The sequence below is a fragment of the Astatotilapia calliptera genome, chromosome 3 (genome assembly GCF_964374335.1).
Source record: "Astatotilapia calliptera chromosome 3, fAstCal68.1, whole genome shotgun sequence".
Lineage (NCBI taxonomy): Eukaryota > Metazoa > Chordata > Actinopteri > Cichliformes > Cichlidae > Astatotilapia > Astatotilapia calliptera.
In genome coordinates this window covers 34,380,740-34,398,798 of record NC_137424.1, presented here as the reverse complement: position 1 = coordinate 34,398,798, position 18,059 = coordinate 34,380,740, and the positions used below count along the sequence as shown (strand labels likewise).

The 18,059-nt window shown below is 41.0% G+C and overlaps 1 protein-coding gene across 2 annotated transcripts in view; it reads right to left on the bottom strand.

Annotated features, from left to right (window-relative positions):
• Positions 1 to 8,677: 8,677 nt before the first annotated feature.
• Positions 8,678 to 18,059, bottom strand: part of slc8a4b (solute carrier family 8 member 4b) — a 127,519-nt gene continuing 118,137 nt past the window's right edge. For both annotated transcript variants that reach the window (XM_026161718.2, XM_026161721.2), the window contains one exon: positions 8,678 to 15,494. In XM_026161718.2, coding sequence (XP_026017503.1) covers positions 15,115 to 15,494 — 380 coding nt within the window. In that variant the 3' untranslated portion in view covers positions 8,678 to 15,114. The remainder of the gene's footprint in view (positions 15,495 to 18,059) is intronic.

The window sequence follows — 18,059 nt, the reverse complement described above, 5'->3', positions numbered from 1 at the left end:
GAGGTGCTGATCCTCATTCCCGCTGCTTCACACTCGGCTGCGAACCGTTCCAGTGCGAGCTGGAGGCCCTCACCCGATGAAGCCAACAGAACCACATCACCTGCAAAAATCAGAGATGAGATTCTGAGGCCACGAAAGCGAAAGCCCTCCGCCACTTGGCTGCGCCTAGAAATCCTGTCCATAAAAATTATGAACAGAACCGGAGACAAAGGGCAGCCCTGGCGAAGCCCATCTTTGCTAGTCAACGGGCTATTAGAGTTAATACGGTGGTCAGATTTTTTACACAGTTGATAAAACTCTAAAGAAGTCTTTTAAATTATAACTATTTCCTCAATCAGGATCTTTAATTCTTTACCGTGACACTGTTTTAGTCGAGTGCATCATTATGCTGCTTTGGCACACAGTCAGGGAAGAGAAGGCCAGTCTGTGTGCTAATGCCGTTAGCTAGTTTCCTTCCCAAAGGCATAGAGCCCCTGGGTTGTTGTTTTTTTCATGTCAGCTTTGAGCTGTAACCTTTTGTTTTTGTCCCACTTACCTTAAAAAATCCCATTCAAACAGACCTGGACACTACTGTGTTCTGACACAAACACATTAGCATAACGCTGGACACTGTTCACTTTAGCATCATGCACAAACACTGCTCAACTTTGTTCTTCGCAGACATTTGGTGTGACTCTGCTCCCTCAGGCCAGCCCTACAGCTTTTGGCTGTTCTGTCCTCCCTCCCTCTTCAATTCCTTTTGCCTCAGTGCCCCATTTCCTTGCCTCCAGTTTCACCCAGTAATGAGACCATCTTTCACTTTTGAACCAGTTTAATCAAAAACTGTGTTTGTACACATCAGTTAGTGACAGACAGCATGTGATATATTAGACAAGATGTGTAGCCAGTCTTGTTCACACTGTGTATGTAGTGTATGACTGTGAGATATAAAGGGAATACTATACAATGATCTGGATGTAATGCTACATTGTTCGTTCATAACTGATATAAGACTGAGCATTGAATAATAAATGTCTAACCTCCATTGATGGGCTGTAACCTTTCCTGATTCATTTGGTTGGTTTTTGCGATGGATGGTAATTGTTCACCATCACCAACAAGTCTGCAACATCTTCCTTTCTGCTGCTGGTTAATTTGACATTAATGTAGTTTTTTCCCCCAGGATTTTGAGGCACATACAGTGCCTTCCATTCATTTGTAATGAAAAGTGTCTATTATTTAACACCTTTAGTTGTGTAATGGGTTTTGAGTTAATTGAATATGACTGAGGCAGAGCATTGCCTTCACACCCTCTTGAATTCAGACTATTTACAGCAAGTAGAGATACTGAATTGCCAAGAGAAACTTCCTCAAGTGCTGTAGTACTAAACAATAAACTGTTGTGCTTGATTTTAATATAATCTATCCATCTATTCAACAAGTCTTTTTAACCACCCATCCAACCAGGATCACAGTGTGGCTGGAACTTAGCCTTGCTAACATTAGAAGGTAAGGCAAGGTAACCTGGAAAGGATGACACTCCATCACGGGTCCAACAGTTTTCACTTTACTAATACACTAATATGTTTTTGTTCATTGTGGATTAAAATATTCTGCCAGTCTAACTGCTATAGTGCAGGTACACTTTGTAAATCTGTGGGTATCCTTTGGTGTCTTTTGGATCCAGTGGGTTGTAAGGTGGGCCCGCTGATATTCGAGCCACTTTCTCAAGTCTTTTCTGATCAGTTTTGAACTCTGGCAGGGTGCATTGACCTGCTGAGAGAGATTGCTGCTGCTGAGGAGTGCTGTTGCCTCCCCAAGTTGGTACTTAGTCTACAGCAGTGTTTATTAGGGTAGGAAATGTCAAAGCAACGATGGCAATGATCTGATAAGAACAGACAACAGAGGAACAGCTGTTGTTCAGTCTGTACTTGGGTTTGAGTGAATCCATAAGACACTACACGAAGTGAAAGAACACTAAACTTGGTGAATTTACTGTATTTGCCTCTGAATAGTAGAAAAGTCAAAGTATAGGATACTGTAAATTGGAAATACCCAAGAATGGTATCATCTAATTAGGTGAATCTAAACAGGAAAAGAATGATTGAAACGGACAACATCATTTCCTTAATCTTCATCATAATCGGTGCCGTTCCGCAGCTGTGCCTCACCTCTGACCTCTCTTTAGGAAACAATCTGCCCAAGGACATCAATAACAATATTAACATCATAAAGACATGATCAGAGCAGACAGGAGCAAGAGTCTATCCTAAAGTCACCGAGTGCTTGAATGAAAAGTAAAAACACATCCCATGTGGGGGAGGTGGCCTGTCTTGCTTTAGAAATAGCTCAAGATTAATGCGACTAACCTTGTGGTCTTGAAGTAACAAAAATGTCAGTCATTACTCTCTCTGAGCCTGCCTGGTTCACTCAGTATAATGCACACATGTTATTGCCCTGATGCATTATTAAGAGAGAGCAGCCTTCAGCCTCCCCTCTTAAAAGTAGTCGTTTTATATCTGATAGAGCACATGGCAACAAAGGACTGTTACAGGCACTGGGTGCTGTGCACGTGTTGTACTCTGTTGTTGTACTTTTTCTGCTGACTTGTACTGTATTTGTGTGTGTGTGTGTGTGTGTGTGTGTAACCCTCTTTGACTGTGTCACAGTCAAAAAATGAAAGGAACACTTTTTAATCAGAGTATAGCACCAAAGCAGTTATCCTTGTTGGATATTGATCTGGTCAGATAAGTAGCAGAGGGATTTGTTAATCAGTTTCAGCTACTTTGGTGTGAATGAAATCAACGACAGGCTCACTAGAGGGGCAACAGCACGATGCACGTGGAGGCCACTGACATTTTTCTGTCCTCATCTTTTCTGACTGTTTTTCTCTCGTTTTGCATTTGGCTAGGGTCAGTGTCGTTGCTGGTAGTCACTCCAGAGGTTGCACAGGTGGACATGGATGTAGAACAGGGGTGGGCAACTCCAGGCCTCGAGGGCCGGTGTCCTGCGGGTTTTAGATATTACCCTGGGTCAACACACCTGAATCACATGATTAATTCGTTACCAGGCCTCTGGAGAACTTCAGGACATGTTGAGGAGGTCATTTAACCATTTGAATCATGTGTTGGATCAAGGAAACATCTAAAACCTGCAGGACACTGGCCCTCGAGGCCTGGAGTTGCCCATCCCTGCTTGGGAAGGTCCTTAACCCATCATCAGGAAGTGTATCTGCTCCTCCTAAACTGCCAGAGCTACAAAATGACCTCCAGCAGGCCACTGGTGTGAAAGTCTCTCACCAAGCAATCAGAAATGGACATACTGAGGGTGGCCTGAGAACCCGACGCCCTCTAGTGGGTCCTGTGCTTGCAGCCTGATTGGCATGGGTTATAAAATACCGGTATTAGCAGATCTACCAGTGGTGCTCTGTGTATTTCACAGATGAGAGCCGGTTCACCCTGAGCACACATGATAGATGCGAAAGGGTCTGGAGAATGCTGTGCTGCCTATAACATTGGTTAGCATGACCTGTTGGTCAGTGATGGTCTGGGGAGGTATACCCATGGAGGGATGCACCGACTTCTACGGGCTAGGCAACAACACATTAACCCTGCAGACCCTACGCTGGTGCACGTGGTCCCGCATTCCTCATGGTGCACGACAATGCTTGACCTTATGTGGCAAGAGGATGAAGGATTCCACTGACTCGTCCCCACACTTACTTGATATAGTCCATCCATATCAAGTAAGTGTGTGTGTAACCTGACCCCCCACCCCCCCACCCTGCCAGGTTGCACCTCAGACTATCCAGAAGCTCATTGATGTGGGAGGAGATCCCCCAAGAGACCATTATGGGGCGATCGTGGCTCAAGAGTTGGCAGTTCGTCTTGTAATCAGAAGGTTGCCGGTTCGAGCCCCCAGCTCCGACAGTCTCGGTCGTTGTGTCCTTGGGCAAGACACTTCACCCGTTGCCTACTGGTGGTGGTCAGAGGGCCCGGTGGCGCCAGTGTCCGGCAGTGCGCCCCAGGGTGGCTGTGGCTACATTGTAGCTTGCCATCACCAGTGTGTGAAAGAGTGGATGACTGGATGTAGTGTGAAGCACTTTGGGGTCCATAGGGACTAAGTAAAGCGCTTTACAAATACAGGCCATTTACCATTATGGACATTGTCACCCATGTATGCAACCACACGGGGGCCATACAAATGACTGAGTACCATGTTGAGCTGCTGTAATGAAATTTCAGCAAAATGGTCAAGGCTGCAGCATCATTCTTTTGGGGTGTCTTTGAACTCAGCCCTCTGTAGTTGATACTTTTCATTTTCAAACAATGTGGCATCCTTTTATTCCTAACCCATGACTCCGTCCATATCAGTACAGCTATCCAGTGGGATTTTTATTTTATCCCACTGAGATCTGATGTGTTTTCAAAGTGTTCCTTTAATTTTTTTTTTTTTCAGCAGACATAGTTTCTCAGTCCATCCACTGTTTGGCACTAAAAAAATTTGCTCTGTGTATTTATCTTACTGGCTGACTACTGGAAGCCTGCCGAGGGGCAGCACCCAGTCCTTGTGAGAATCGCATCATCCTGTTCTTCTGGAAGCAAACTGTAAGCCATTAAAATAAAATTACTATATATTCTTGATTGGTTGTAACTTTCTGTAAAAACACATTTGAACCCAAACTCGATCTGCAATATAAAAGCAGAGTAACAAAGACCAGCAGCTCCTCTCTGTTCAGTACAGACACACATACACAAACACTGGAGAAGGGAACCTTTTTGTGATAACCATAAGCAGAGAAGGTGTAGTATCCAACCAGAAATCATTGCTCCTTACACCACCATCTCTACCCCTTCCTTCTTTCTCTTATTTCCACTGTCCTTCTTTGTGGCTACTGGGCATGGTAAGGAAGGTTAGCTGAAAATATAATCCGTCACTGATTACCTGCTGCAAATCCTCCGTAATCAGAGCCTCTGAGGAGACGGCTGGTTCGAGGGATTACTCACAGTTTATCCAGCGACAGTAATGCGTTTTGGTAATCACCTGCATCATTTCAAAACTACTCATAACCTCATAAACAAATCAGTTCATCTGTGAAATCTATTACATTTGCACCTCTTATCTTTTCTAGGTTAACCACTTCATTTCATTTCATTTCCTTTTTCTACCTATTATTTTCCCACATGATCCTGCATTTCTCTAGCACTATTCACGGGTCTCAGATTGTTATTTTCCCTTCATGTTTCCTCCTCATTTACACCCTGCAAATAAGCAAACAAGCTGCATTGTGCATATTAGTTACACTTGCTTTGCCTATAATGGAAAGGCATCCCTCAGTTACCTTATTTTGAAAAACAGATTTTTATTAAGATAGATGCTTTTGATTTGAAACAGTACTTTTGCATTCCAACAGCCAAAGAGAGGCAGGTGATTATGCTTTTTAATTTAAAGTGTATATATCTCATCAACAATACCCACAGTTCAACATACAACATGAACTGATGTGCTGGAAAATTAAGTAAATGGAAATCCACGTTTGCCTCTTCCAAACCTGCTCAGTCATTTTTATTTCATGTGTGCAGATGACTCAAACAAATCTTGAGGTGTCCCTCCCTTTACTGTGTGCAAAACAACATTTGGTTTGGTGAATACTAATAGGAAGTTGTTTGTTGTAAGTGCAGAGCCAATTAAACGACTAAGAAGTGTCAAAATCAGTTTATGCGTAGAGGCAAACATTTGGACCCATGAGAGGAGGCGATCGCTGCAGCATGTCACTCCCCGTCTTCCTCCTCATCCCACAGGATAATTCTGTGTCAGCACCGACTCCATCACTTCTTTCTCACGCTTCGATTTGTCCACTGGTTTCCACTCTGGCTCAAATTCTGGTCACATTCACCCTTCTTCTCCTTCTTCCGGCCTTTCTTTTTGTCTTCCTCCTCTCACACTTTGTAGCGCTCTTTCTTCCGCCCCTCTCCCAGTCTCTTTTTTATCTGTCTGGATCTTCCTCTTTCTTGTTCCTCCTCTCCTCCTGTATCTCTCCCTCAAGACTGTTGTGTTTACTCTTTGTCTCGTTCTCCTCCAGTGGAGGATGGAGACATGCCTCACCGTTGTGGTTACCGGCAGCTTGCCGTGGGAATAACAGCTGCCACTCCGTTGTTGAGAAACTGACAGAGAAGAACGAGAAAAAGGGAGAGAATCCAGCAAAGTAAAATCATGCAAAACATAACTAGTTTCAAGCATCTGTGTCAAAGTTTGAGAGTTTTCCTCTTTAATTAGGTCAGTCTTGAGAGTGAATGAAAAGCACATGAGATTAGCACCTGGACTATTATGCGGCTAGAGTGAAAGCTCTCTTACCTCACTATTCCCAAAGTGCTGCAAAGCAAATCAGGGAACCACAGCAGAGCTGTTTATTGGCTAGCGGAGCAACACAACGCTTGTGCTGGTCAGGTCTCAGGTGTGTGTGTGTGTCTGTTTACATGCGTGAGTGTGGAAACTTCCAGCAAACATCCCCTCTAGCTTTGCTATAAATATGATGGTGTTTCTCGGGTTGCCGGGTTAGATAGCAGCTGAAAAGCTGTGCTGAATCCTGACGAGATAATTAAGTGTCAGGCAGTTGTCAGTTCACTGAAATTAATGTGAAAACATAATGCACCAAGAAGTAGAGCTTGCAGCTTGAACTCATCCTACCTTTTTTACAAGGGTAACGCAATTGAACTGTGTTTTCCTACATATATATATGTATATTAGGGGTGCAACGAGACACAAAATTCACGGTTCGGTTCGATATTTCTTCGATACAAAAATGTTCATGCCTTTTTAATTTGTTAAAATTATAAATATATATTTTAACTCAAAAGTACAGTTTTTAAATTTAATGTCGCTGAAACAACAAAATAATAAAAAAAATAAAAACATCTACCTGATTGAGAAATTACTCCTCTTTGGAAAAGAGAGTTTATAACAGAGAAATCTTTCCAAAAGCTATACGCTTCTTCTGGGCTATATTCTCAGCAGCGTATTAAACATATCAGGTCCCCATAAGGAGAATCCTGTGCTAACGGCTGTCTAAATGACTCGGGTAAAGTTTGTAGCATGCTGCTTGTTGTTTTTGTCTGCTTCCACTTGTCTTTGCACTAGGATGATGTCGGAGTAAATGTGCAGTCATATTCGTTGTGTTCCCACTAGTGCGGTCAGCGTTAATCTCGTTAAAATGACATTAATGCCATAAGGCGGCAAATCTCCGTTAACGAGCAACCGCGTGGGGCTGGACGGCATTAACATGTTAACAAGCTAACTGCGCTAACGCACTAGTTCCTATCAATTGAGCATTGCGTGGCACATCCGACATACTGTTTTACTTTTGTCCATGACGCGCTTGTTAGCCCTGCGACAGACTGGAGACCTGTCCAGGGTGTACGCCTCTTGCCCTATGACAGCTAGGATAGGCTCCAGCATCCCCCGTGACCCTGAGAAGGATAAGCGGAAGCGGATAGATGGATATATGTACAGTCATGGAGGAAAACAGCTAAATGCAAATTAAAAGCATGATAAGTGGATTATGTTTCCTTTAAAACCTGACCTGTATAATGTTGTCATACCTGAAAAAAAGCCGTTAAGTTTGGCCATGATCAATCCAACATGGTGTCTGGCAGCAACGTTGTCGCTTATTGCATCTCAAAGAATTTTGTCATAAAGCTTCTCACCTGTTTGCATCCATCCTTTAAATTACTGCCATCTTATGGCCACATTTGGCAGTTGTCTGTGGCAGGTGTGATTCTGCTTGACTCCGCTTAATATTTCTGCAACACTGTGTTCAACCTCCACATCATCTAAAAATTCCCTAAAATACTCCAATTATAATTTCAAAAAACAAAACTTTACAAAGTCATGCACAGAACTGAATTCAGTTCTGTTTCCCTTTTTATAAGTTACTTAGATCATGATGATCAGACTGTAATATACTGGATCTCTGTTGAATACTTTTATCCTCCACATCTTCTAGGAACTAGTTCATTCATATCTCAATATATTACAAATGCTTGAACCAGTTCTTATATTTCACTTTTCTACTCTCCCCAGCATACCTCATTCACCAATTCTCAACCATTCACACAAACACTTTAAGCTTTCTATCTAACACTTACCTACATTCACACTGATGGATACATCGGAGAGCAACTTGGGGGATTGAACCACAAACTTTCCAATCAGTAGACCACTTACTCTACCCCCTGAGCTTTAATCATCCCGTACATAAATATATTCAAATAGACAAATGTTGTTTTAGTGATAACATGGCCAATCATTTTGATGACTTTGTTTGCTGATGACACAGTCATGTTCAGAGGTTTGCAGGTAACCCACTCTCAGAGTAGCACATCATTAGATCCTTGAGCTACAGGCCAATATTAATGTTAATGAAAAAACTGTTACAAACCATGTAACAAAAAACTGTCAGCTGGTTTTAAGTTTAAAACTCTCAGCCTGAAAATGGCTTTTAATTTTCTAAATTAAGTAAAATATTGCTTTTTCTGGATGTCTGCTGCAGAAACTGTAGATGAACATTTTTATAGATGATTGCAATTACAGGTATACACTCAGGGTAAACACTTATCTCAAGTATGATTGATTTATTTACTAAAATAAGCATCTTAATGGTGAAAAAAGACTTTCTCTCCATTATTAGAAAAGAAACACATTTCTGAGCATTTTCCAGTCACGTTTTATTTAATTTTTGAAAAAAAAGAAAAGAAAAGTTTGGTCTATATATCATGTTTCATATCATGTCATTTTCAGCATTTAAAAATACTCTTTACTACGACATTTCCAACATCGAACGCTGTATTCTGAATGACTTTAATTCATGCAATAACACACTCTTGCACAGTATGATATGAACAGCTCACACATATGCACACATCCATCCACACACACACACACACACACACACACACACACACACACACACACACACACACACACAATGAAAACAATAAGAGTACACTCTTATGTTCTTGTTCTACTTTGTGAGGGATTTTTTTTGTATCAATTACAAAAATCACCAAAACAACACAAAACAATGCAATGAAAAGCACAATAATAAAATGAATGAAAAAATACCAGATGTTTATATTAAAAAGCACTTTGTGAGCTCATAAATAGGGCGGCGTAAGTATACATTAAAAAAAATATAAGGTAGAGAGCAACGTAGTGGCTAACAATGGAGGGGGTGAGAACTGGAAAAAAAGGGAGAAATACTCTTTTATCTTTCACACATGGATACACTACATATGGTTTCAAACCAGAAATGTGGCAAAGCACAAAAATGCTAAAAATGTGTTCTTTGTTAATTTGTTCAGGTGTTACAACAGATTTTTTACATATATAAGCAAACATTTGGTAAAGTATACAACAGACTCGTCACTGTGTGAAACAGACTGATGTCTTCATGCGCCGAGACACTCAAAGTTCTTGAAATAAATTTTTACTCTATATAAATGAATACAGACAAAATATTCCAAATTATCATTGACAAATAGCTCTGTAGTAATGATTTACACTATTAATACTCAGCTCATTAGACTGATAAGTAATGAATAACATTCATTTTTTTCAAGGTTAGGTGTTTTGTCTGTATTTATTCATGTTTTTTTTAATTTTTTTTAATTTATTTTTAAATAATTTAATCATGTCTTCTATTTTCCACATGGATCAGCTCCTGGATATTTATGTGATCAAATAATAGTTTGAAAAATAATACAAACTATGGAATAATAGATCTTGGAAAAATGAATGAATGACAATAGCAAAACACTGCTGCTGGTTTCCAGGTTTACCTGAAAACAAATACTCTTAAATAATCTTTCCATTTCAAAATTCAGATATTATCTATTCAGATAGATGCAGTACATCTGTTAAACCCCACAAAACAAACACAGGCACAGACCCTTTTTTCACAACCGGTTGAAAAAGTGAGGACAGACCAAAAGGGTCTCACTTTCCAAAATGTCCTTACTGTAGTGGTCTACAATACCATCTGGTCCTCACTATGATAGCTGGACTAGAACACACACACACACTGCAAATCATATCATTACACTTGATTGAATGAGTTAAATATTTTTAACAGCTGTTGTCACAATGTAAATACTTTTAAGTGTTAGATTTTTTCCACATGGTTCCATTTTCATCTTCTGAATTTTTTCATATGAATTGATGATGAAATATTGTGTGCAAGAGCGTGTGTGCCTGTAGTCATCAGTCAGTCAAGAGATGTGGAGTCTGTGACCTCAGTGTACGACAGGCACTGCCAAACTCCACTCACATACACACGCATATTCGTTTTTAAAGAAAGGTGCCAGCTTTCCAGTCTCGATAGACAGCCAGATCGATTATATATATATATATATATAATCTTATTTGACAGGTACAGACACAAAGACACCTTATGGGGGTAGAGTACCGGCCACAATTTACCTGCCTCTCTATCTCCATTTCAGGCGCACATGCAGGCATGTACACAAGGGAGAAAATCAAATTTCCAGGCCTTTTTACTGTGGGTCAGGTTGGCATTCAAATTCATTAATCTAGCATATGGGAGTCAGCTAGGGACACGTGGGGTGAGCCCTTGTAAGGAGATTACAACCCACACAGGTGCACCAGCACACAAAAAGGCACAGACAGACATAGACATACAATGGATACACATGCAAACGACGGGAGGCAAAAAACACATGTTGAGTAATATACGTGTGACAGGGGCATTGTGTTGACATTGTTTAGGTCCATTAGGTGAGTGGAAGGGTCACTGCAAAGCAAATGTGGCCACTTTTGTCCTAGAATGAAATCCTGGTGGGCGTGGTCTCAGCAACGTTCCCACTGATCAGTTGTGAGAGATGACTGGAATGGTCTGAGCAGTCAAATAATCTCAAATTAATCGAACAGACTTGAGATTTTGGACTGATATATTATCACCATTGTCAAAACACCAAATTAGAGAATCTTCTGGAAGAATCAAGCTGCATGAGAACTGAAAGCTAAACAACTTATTTCCTTTTTTTAAACGTGACAGTCGTCCATAGTCTGTCACATTCATTAGAACAAGGGCAAGTGAGAAATATAAGAAAACCTCTCTCACACACACACACACACACACACACACACACACACACATGAAGTGTCTCGCACACACCAGCAACAGTCAAGAAGACAACGGCTAGCAGATAGATGGTCGCTAAGCAACAGGCAAAAGACTAAAAATATGGTCGCATTTCTTCATTCACTTAGAGAGCAGGCACACGCACAAACTCACACACACACGCAAACACTTTCAGTCGTCCTCCAGCAAGGCTTATCAACCTTTAAAAAGCCTACATTTCTAAATCCGTCCCAGTATTCCTGTGGCGTCAGCAGCACTATTATCCTGCCCACTCATTCGGAAACTGGCAACTGTTACTGAAGCTTAAGTCATTGAGAAAAAAAGAAAGAGTTTGGCCCTAGTAAGAGGCTGGCAGGGGCCATGGCAATGTGCAAGTCATGCCAAACATTGAAACACTGACCTCGGTCGTGGAGGGTTCAGGCCTAGGTTTCAACATATTATGTGCTGAGACCAAATAATTACAGATCATTAAAGGGTGTGAATGTTAAATGTTAAAATGAACAGCCTCAGCCGTGAAATTAGCAATTTTAGCCTCGTACAAATATGACTAATTCAAGAGATTTTTAAAGTTGTCGTTTTTTTTTTTACTGGTAAGGCTTAAAGTTAGGGGCGTGGACGCTATCTCAACCTATCAGGCAAATGTCAACGTACAAACACACATATCTTAGTTTCACTGTGACTTATCATTATATATTATATTTAGTGCTGTCAGCGTTAATCTCGTTAAAATGACGTTAACACCATAACCGCATTAACGCGGCAAATCTCCGTTAGCGAGTTAGCGCGGATCGCCCCGTGCGTGGGGCTGGACGGCGCTAACGTGTTAATGAGCTAACGCATTAACAAGCTAACGCATTGTCAATGTGCAGCCCCATGCGTGGGGCGATTCGCGCTAACTCGCTAACTGAGATTTGCTAATGCGGTTATGGCGTTAATGTCATTTTAACGAGATTAACGCTGACAAACTATCAACAACCCACTGAATACTTCCAGTTCACATCTTCCCAATGTGGCAGTTTGCAAAATTTGGCTTTCAGACTATCCCCACCTTTCACATGGACAGTAGAGTTGCCTTAGGTTGACTTAACATGACCTCAGCTTCTGAAAGGCTGAAAACGTCTTGACCAACGCCCTTTTCTACAGGTGTTGGGACAGGACATGTCATCATGTTTAACTTCTGTAGAACAATGTTAAATCTTTGCAGCTAAAAGGAATATGGCAGATGTCCAAACTCTATCATTGAAAGTGGGCTGGGGAAAACAGCTTTCCTTTCCTGCAGCAAAAGATGTACCATAGAAAGAGTGAAGTTGCAATGGATACAGGAATGTTTACCCCCATAGAGCAATGCCTGTTTGCACCAATCACCCACTTATCTTCCATTTCTACATCCACCGAACTTGGCGGGGCTGTATCAGAGGCGTGGATTGGTCACAAATTAAGGCGGCTTTGTCATGTCTGCATTTATACGGGCTGACAGCAGTGAGTGGGCTGTCCATATTTAACAATAAGGATGGCAGGCAGGTAAATTGTTGTTTTCTGTCCTATTCTTGTGTCAGTCAACAAACCAAAAAGCTAAATTATTGTTTATCTCAGGATGATTTTTCTTGAAGATCTCCGTCAGCATGGTGGGTAGTTGAGAGAAAAATCGCCCACTTCCTGCAGAGTATCTCTTTCTATACTGTTTTCAACAAAGGGAAGTTAGCGTTTAATAATAATCTACACTGACAAGCCATATGCCATCCCTTCTGTCCAGTTTCGGTCCAGCCTCCGGGCAGGACCGGGCTATTAACACCACATAATGCAGATCTGGGCTTTGACACTTTAAACGACAGACACGGATGACAAAACAGTTCACACGATACATGGCCTAATATTCTCGCTTTTAGCTATTCTGAATATCTTACTTTCACTTCCACGCACACCACGCCTGAGTTTCACAGAAAAAAAAAGTTTCACGAAAACATAATAAATAGCACAGTTTTACCCATAAAATATACCAGATCATTTACCACATATATCTGTAGTGTGAACATTTTTATGAAATTCTTGCCAGTTATTTTGTTTGTTTGTTTTTTTTTTACAAACTACAACCAGCAGCTTGTAGACTGCACACTGAAAACGTGATCTGTGACTATTTTCTTCTATCTCATCTTTGGATACACACACTTGTGATTTATATGTATATATATATATTTTTTTTTAATTTTTTGTTTAGATTACAAAGAAATGTCCCGACTGGAGCAGAACAGTCATGTGATATTTCAGAGCTGCCGTACATTTCCTTCAAAGTGTCTCACTCTCCTGTGGTTTTATGTTCACACTCTTCTTGTTGCATTGGGTTTCCTTAAAAATGTCCTCTCGTTTCTCTTTGTTTCAGAGAAAAAAGTCCACGTGAGTCTTTCTTGAATACCTCCAGAGTTTTACTTACAGAGTGGGTCTTAAGATAGAGGGGATATCAATGACTTCTCGCACACACATCAACGACAGTTTCTGTTATCATGTACAATTAGAAACACTGGCTGTAGTCATGGTTCTGATTTGTCGTCAACACCGTCGTCTCGCAGTCGATCCTTCGCTCCGATTCTTGTGTTGTTCATCGACGGCATCACAGAAGTCCCTGCTTGGCTCAAAGTTGTTCACATTATCCGTAGTTTAAAGTGTAAACAATGCACCTCACGATGTGTCGTGCACAAAGCTTCAGCTTTTTCTTGGTGGACTGTTCTTGTTGGTTCTTCCTCCCCACTTTAGAGATTTCTTCACTTGAATTTGTCTTGTCCATTATCAGATCACGCTGCATTTATACGGTTTTTCATTGTTGTTATTTTTTACAATTGCACGGTAACAACATCAACACGTGACGCCACTCAAAAGTTTAGTAAAAAGTGTGGGAATTTGGCATTAAACAGATGCCAAAATGAAACAGAAACTGGCTCAATTAAAAAGAGGGCAGGTCGGTCGGTGCTGACTACAACATTTCATCAACTTTAAGACTTTATTCCTACGGGGAAGATAAAAGTAAGGCAAGAGCAAGGGTCTGAGGAAAGTGTATGGTGTGTGTAGGGACTATTTTGCACAGTGTACTGAGGAAGAAAAGAATAAAAAGACAAAAATAAAATAAAATGAAAGGATGTTCACTTTTCATCTCGCCCGCAAATTGGTCCCCGCAACTGCAGAATCACCCAAGGGCCCCAAGAGTGTGTATATGTGAGTGTGTGTGTGTCTGTGTGCATTTGGTGGAAGAGGGATTAAAAGTGTGAAGTCACTGTCAGTTTTAGAGCTCAAATGTTCAGACAGGAGCGTCCACTGATACAGTAAAGGTGGAGGGAGCGAACGAGTGACTAATACAGGGCAGTAAAAGGTTTTTACCACATATTCTTGTTTATGCTATACACACTTTCTTCTTTCTCTATTTCTGTTTCTTCTTGTCTCATCTTTTCCATTTTTATATCTCACTTTAATCCTCACTCTCAACCTATTTTCTCTTCAGAAGCCAGCTGATCGTCTTTTCGTTCCAGCTGTCTTGGCAGTATATTAGGACAACATGAGCCTGTACACTTTGTTGTCAACTGCTGATTTTAGAAGCACCCTCAAAAGTCAGTTTTATACCTTTTTTCCACGATGTTACATTTTAATTTTATGTATTCGAGAAGTTTCGTCATAACTAGACCAGAGGGAGGGGCTTCCTGTCTAAAAGAGCTGCTAATGTAGAATAAATAATTATTAATTTGGACATTTGGCAAGTTTTACTGTTTATGAGGACTCACTCTCTGTTTTTCAGGACAGAGAGGAATGTAGGGAAAAAACACATCTGATGAAAAACTGAAATAGTCTTTGGACGGATTTAAAGATTTCCTGAAAAGTCGGCCCATATCGATCCATCTCGACTCCCTCTTTCAAGACTGCTGCATCGCTCTCTCTCTCTCTCTCTCTTTTCATATTGGCAGTGGGCCTCTCTCTCCCTCTGCTTTCCTTTCCATTTAAAACCCTGGTATATGGCAATAGGCCTCCAGGGAAGCCAGCAGGATGTAAATCAACCACAATGAGACAAACATCAGCGACGTTATTATTTTGCAAGTCCGCGGCCCACCCAGCTCGCCACCGGCGACTGTTGCCCGCCTCCGGTACAGAAGCGTGAGCACGCTCACCACAGCTAAGATAGTGAAGAGGGTGACAGAGAAGGCCAGACTTCCTGGGTCCACCTTGAAAGGTTTGCCCTTGGAGCGCCAGGCGATGGCAGCGATGGTCCATGCCACGCCAATGCCCAGAAAGACGTTAACCGCATTGGAGCCGGTGACGTTGCCGATGGAGGCGTCAGCGTACTGGTCCTGGATGGCAGCGACCTTGCTGGCAAATGTGTCTAGAAGAAAGAAAGAAAGAAAGACAGGCTTTATTGTAAAACCCTTTTTTATGCTGCCTCATTTTTAGGGTTCTTTCTTCTACTACGTTCATCTTTTCAAAACCTCAGAGCAACCGCTTCAAACTACAATAGAAAAATCAATGTGCAAGATTAGAACAAGGCATAAAAGCAAAGCATAGACCTAGCGTCAAAACAAGACAATGACACTGTGCCAACCAAAACTATGGAAATTACTTTAATTGAATAAATTTTAGATGTATTTTTGTGAAGGACTTGCTCACAGGCTGCTGCAAAAAGCTAAAGGTAACAACTGTTTTCCACTTAAAAACATACAAGTGAACATCATGTCATTCAAGAATGGAAAGAGAAGCATAAAGACAGGACAAAACTGTGAAGTGGTTGTTCTTTTTTACAGGCAGACACTGATTATCAGTCTAAGAAAAAAAAGTTACAACACCTAGGAAGAAGAAAAGCAACTGTACCGATAACTGAGGACATAATACTCAAAGACAGACAAAGGACGAACAAATGCTTGGGTGACAGCCAAATACAGCAGAAGATTTTATAACCTGCATAATTTAAATATGCAATGCTGTCAAATCCAATCAGTAGATATTTGGTTACACTGGTGCTTATCCAGTCAGCTATCACGAAGATGATGGGGAGTCATACATAAGATTTTATAAAAAAGGTTTGTTGCAGACACTGGAAGTCATTGATGAGTGAAATCCTGACATTTCCGGGAATATCCTACATGTCAGTTAAAGTCAAACTCAGTTCTTCACTCTTGGTAGATCACCTAACACTTGCTGACATCTTATACACCCACAGTTTCTATGTATCTGCAAGCCCCTTTGCAACCACAAAGGTCAGTTCCTCCATTCCTTTTGCATAAATATTATCACGGATGTGTAACACTGTATGTGTAATTGAAAGGATTACACACTCACTTGCCACTTTTTTTAGGTACACCTTGCTACAACGAAACCATTGATACAAACAAACAATATTGTTTAGTTTTAAATGCCTGTGATCTATTGTCCACGAGATCATGCTCTAACAGGAGCAGCACCTGGTCTTTCGCTGCTGTAGCCAATCTGCTTCAAGGTTTGATGCACTGTGCATTCAGAGATGCTCCTCTGCAGACCTTAATTGTATTATGTGATTATTTGACTTACTGTTTAATTCCTATGAAGTCCTATGAAAGCCATTCTCTGACCTCTGGCATCAACAAGACAAAGAACTGACACTCATTGGGTATTTTGCTTTTTTGGATCATTCTCTGTAAACCTTAAAGAGGTGGTTGTGTTGAAAATCTGCTGTTTCTAAAGCACCCACATTCAGCCCATCTGTAAGGTGGCCCTGAGAGGCCAAATGGACTACAACTTAAGAAAAGATCAGCAATAAGAAAAACGCTGCAATAGCACACAAAACACAACGGAAATAGGAAGAAATGAAAACGGAAATAGAAAAAACGAAAACAGAAATAGGTAAAAATAGATTTCTAAAAGCACAAGGGAAGTGTTTCTGGGGAGGCAATAACCCGACGGACCAGTTGCAGGAACCAAAATATGCAATAAGAATTGTGCTGGGAGACACTTAAAAGAAGTGGAGGATCTATCGGTAACTGTGTTAGCCTAACTATTAGCCTAAAAATCTGTCATCAGTATTATATGAATCATGAGAATAAAACACATCTACCATGTTTTGGGCGCCTGCAACTGGTCCGTCGGGTTATTGTCTCCCCAGAAACACTTCCCTTGTGCTTTTGGAAATCTGTCTTTTCCTAATTCTGTTTTTGTTTTTCCGATTTCCATTGTGTTTTGTGTGTTTTTGCAGCGTTTTTCTTATTGCTGGTCTTTTCTTAAGTTGTAGTCCGTTTGGCCTCTCAGGGCCACCGTACATCTGGCACCAACAACTATCAAATACACTTAAATCACCTTTCTTCCCCATTCTGATGGTCAGTTTGAATTTTGGCAGATCTTCTTGACTATGACTGCATTCGCAAATGCAGCTGTGATGTGATTCGCTGATTAGATACATGCAATGACGAGCTGTTGAATCAAAGCAACTTACAAAGTGGACGGTGAGTGTATACTGCATAAGGAAATAACAATCTGTCAGCCACAGTTAAAGTCTCTTAGTCCATATTTTTGTAATCATGCTCCATGGAGCTGAATCAGTGGTTTAATGCTGGTTGCTCAGTGGTTGCCCTGTGTCCAGGTTATATCTTTAGAGAGAAATTTCCATCCCTGTGGGATCCCTGTGGAATGATCATTTCTGTGTTCACATTGGGTCACTGTTTGAGGCGAGAGCCTTTAGAGTTACATTATCAAAATTTATGTGCATTTAAAAAAGCCTCAGGAGGTTTGCGTTGCTCCGCGATACACATTTTTGTCAGAAATGGATTCACTTGCCATATATCGTTTTTTTTATGCACACTGGGCAGAATTAAACATCACTTGCATTAGTTTCAGAGAAGATTTACTAGTCCTGCTGCAATTTACAGTTGTGTTCTGGCATCAGAACAACCAAAATCAATGTAATAAATGCTGTGAAATGCTG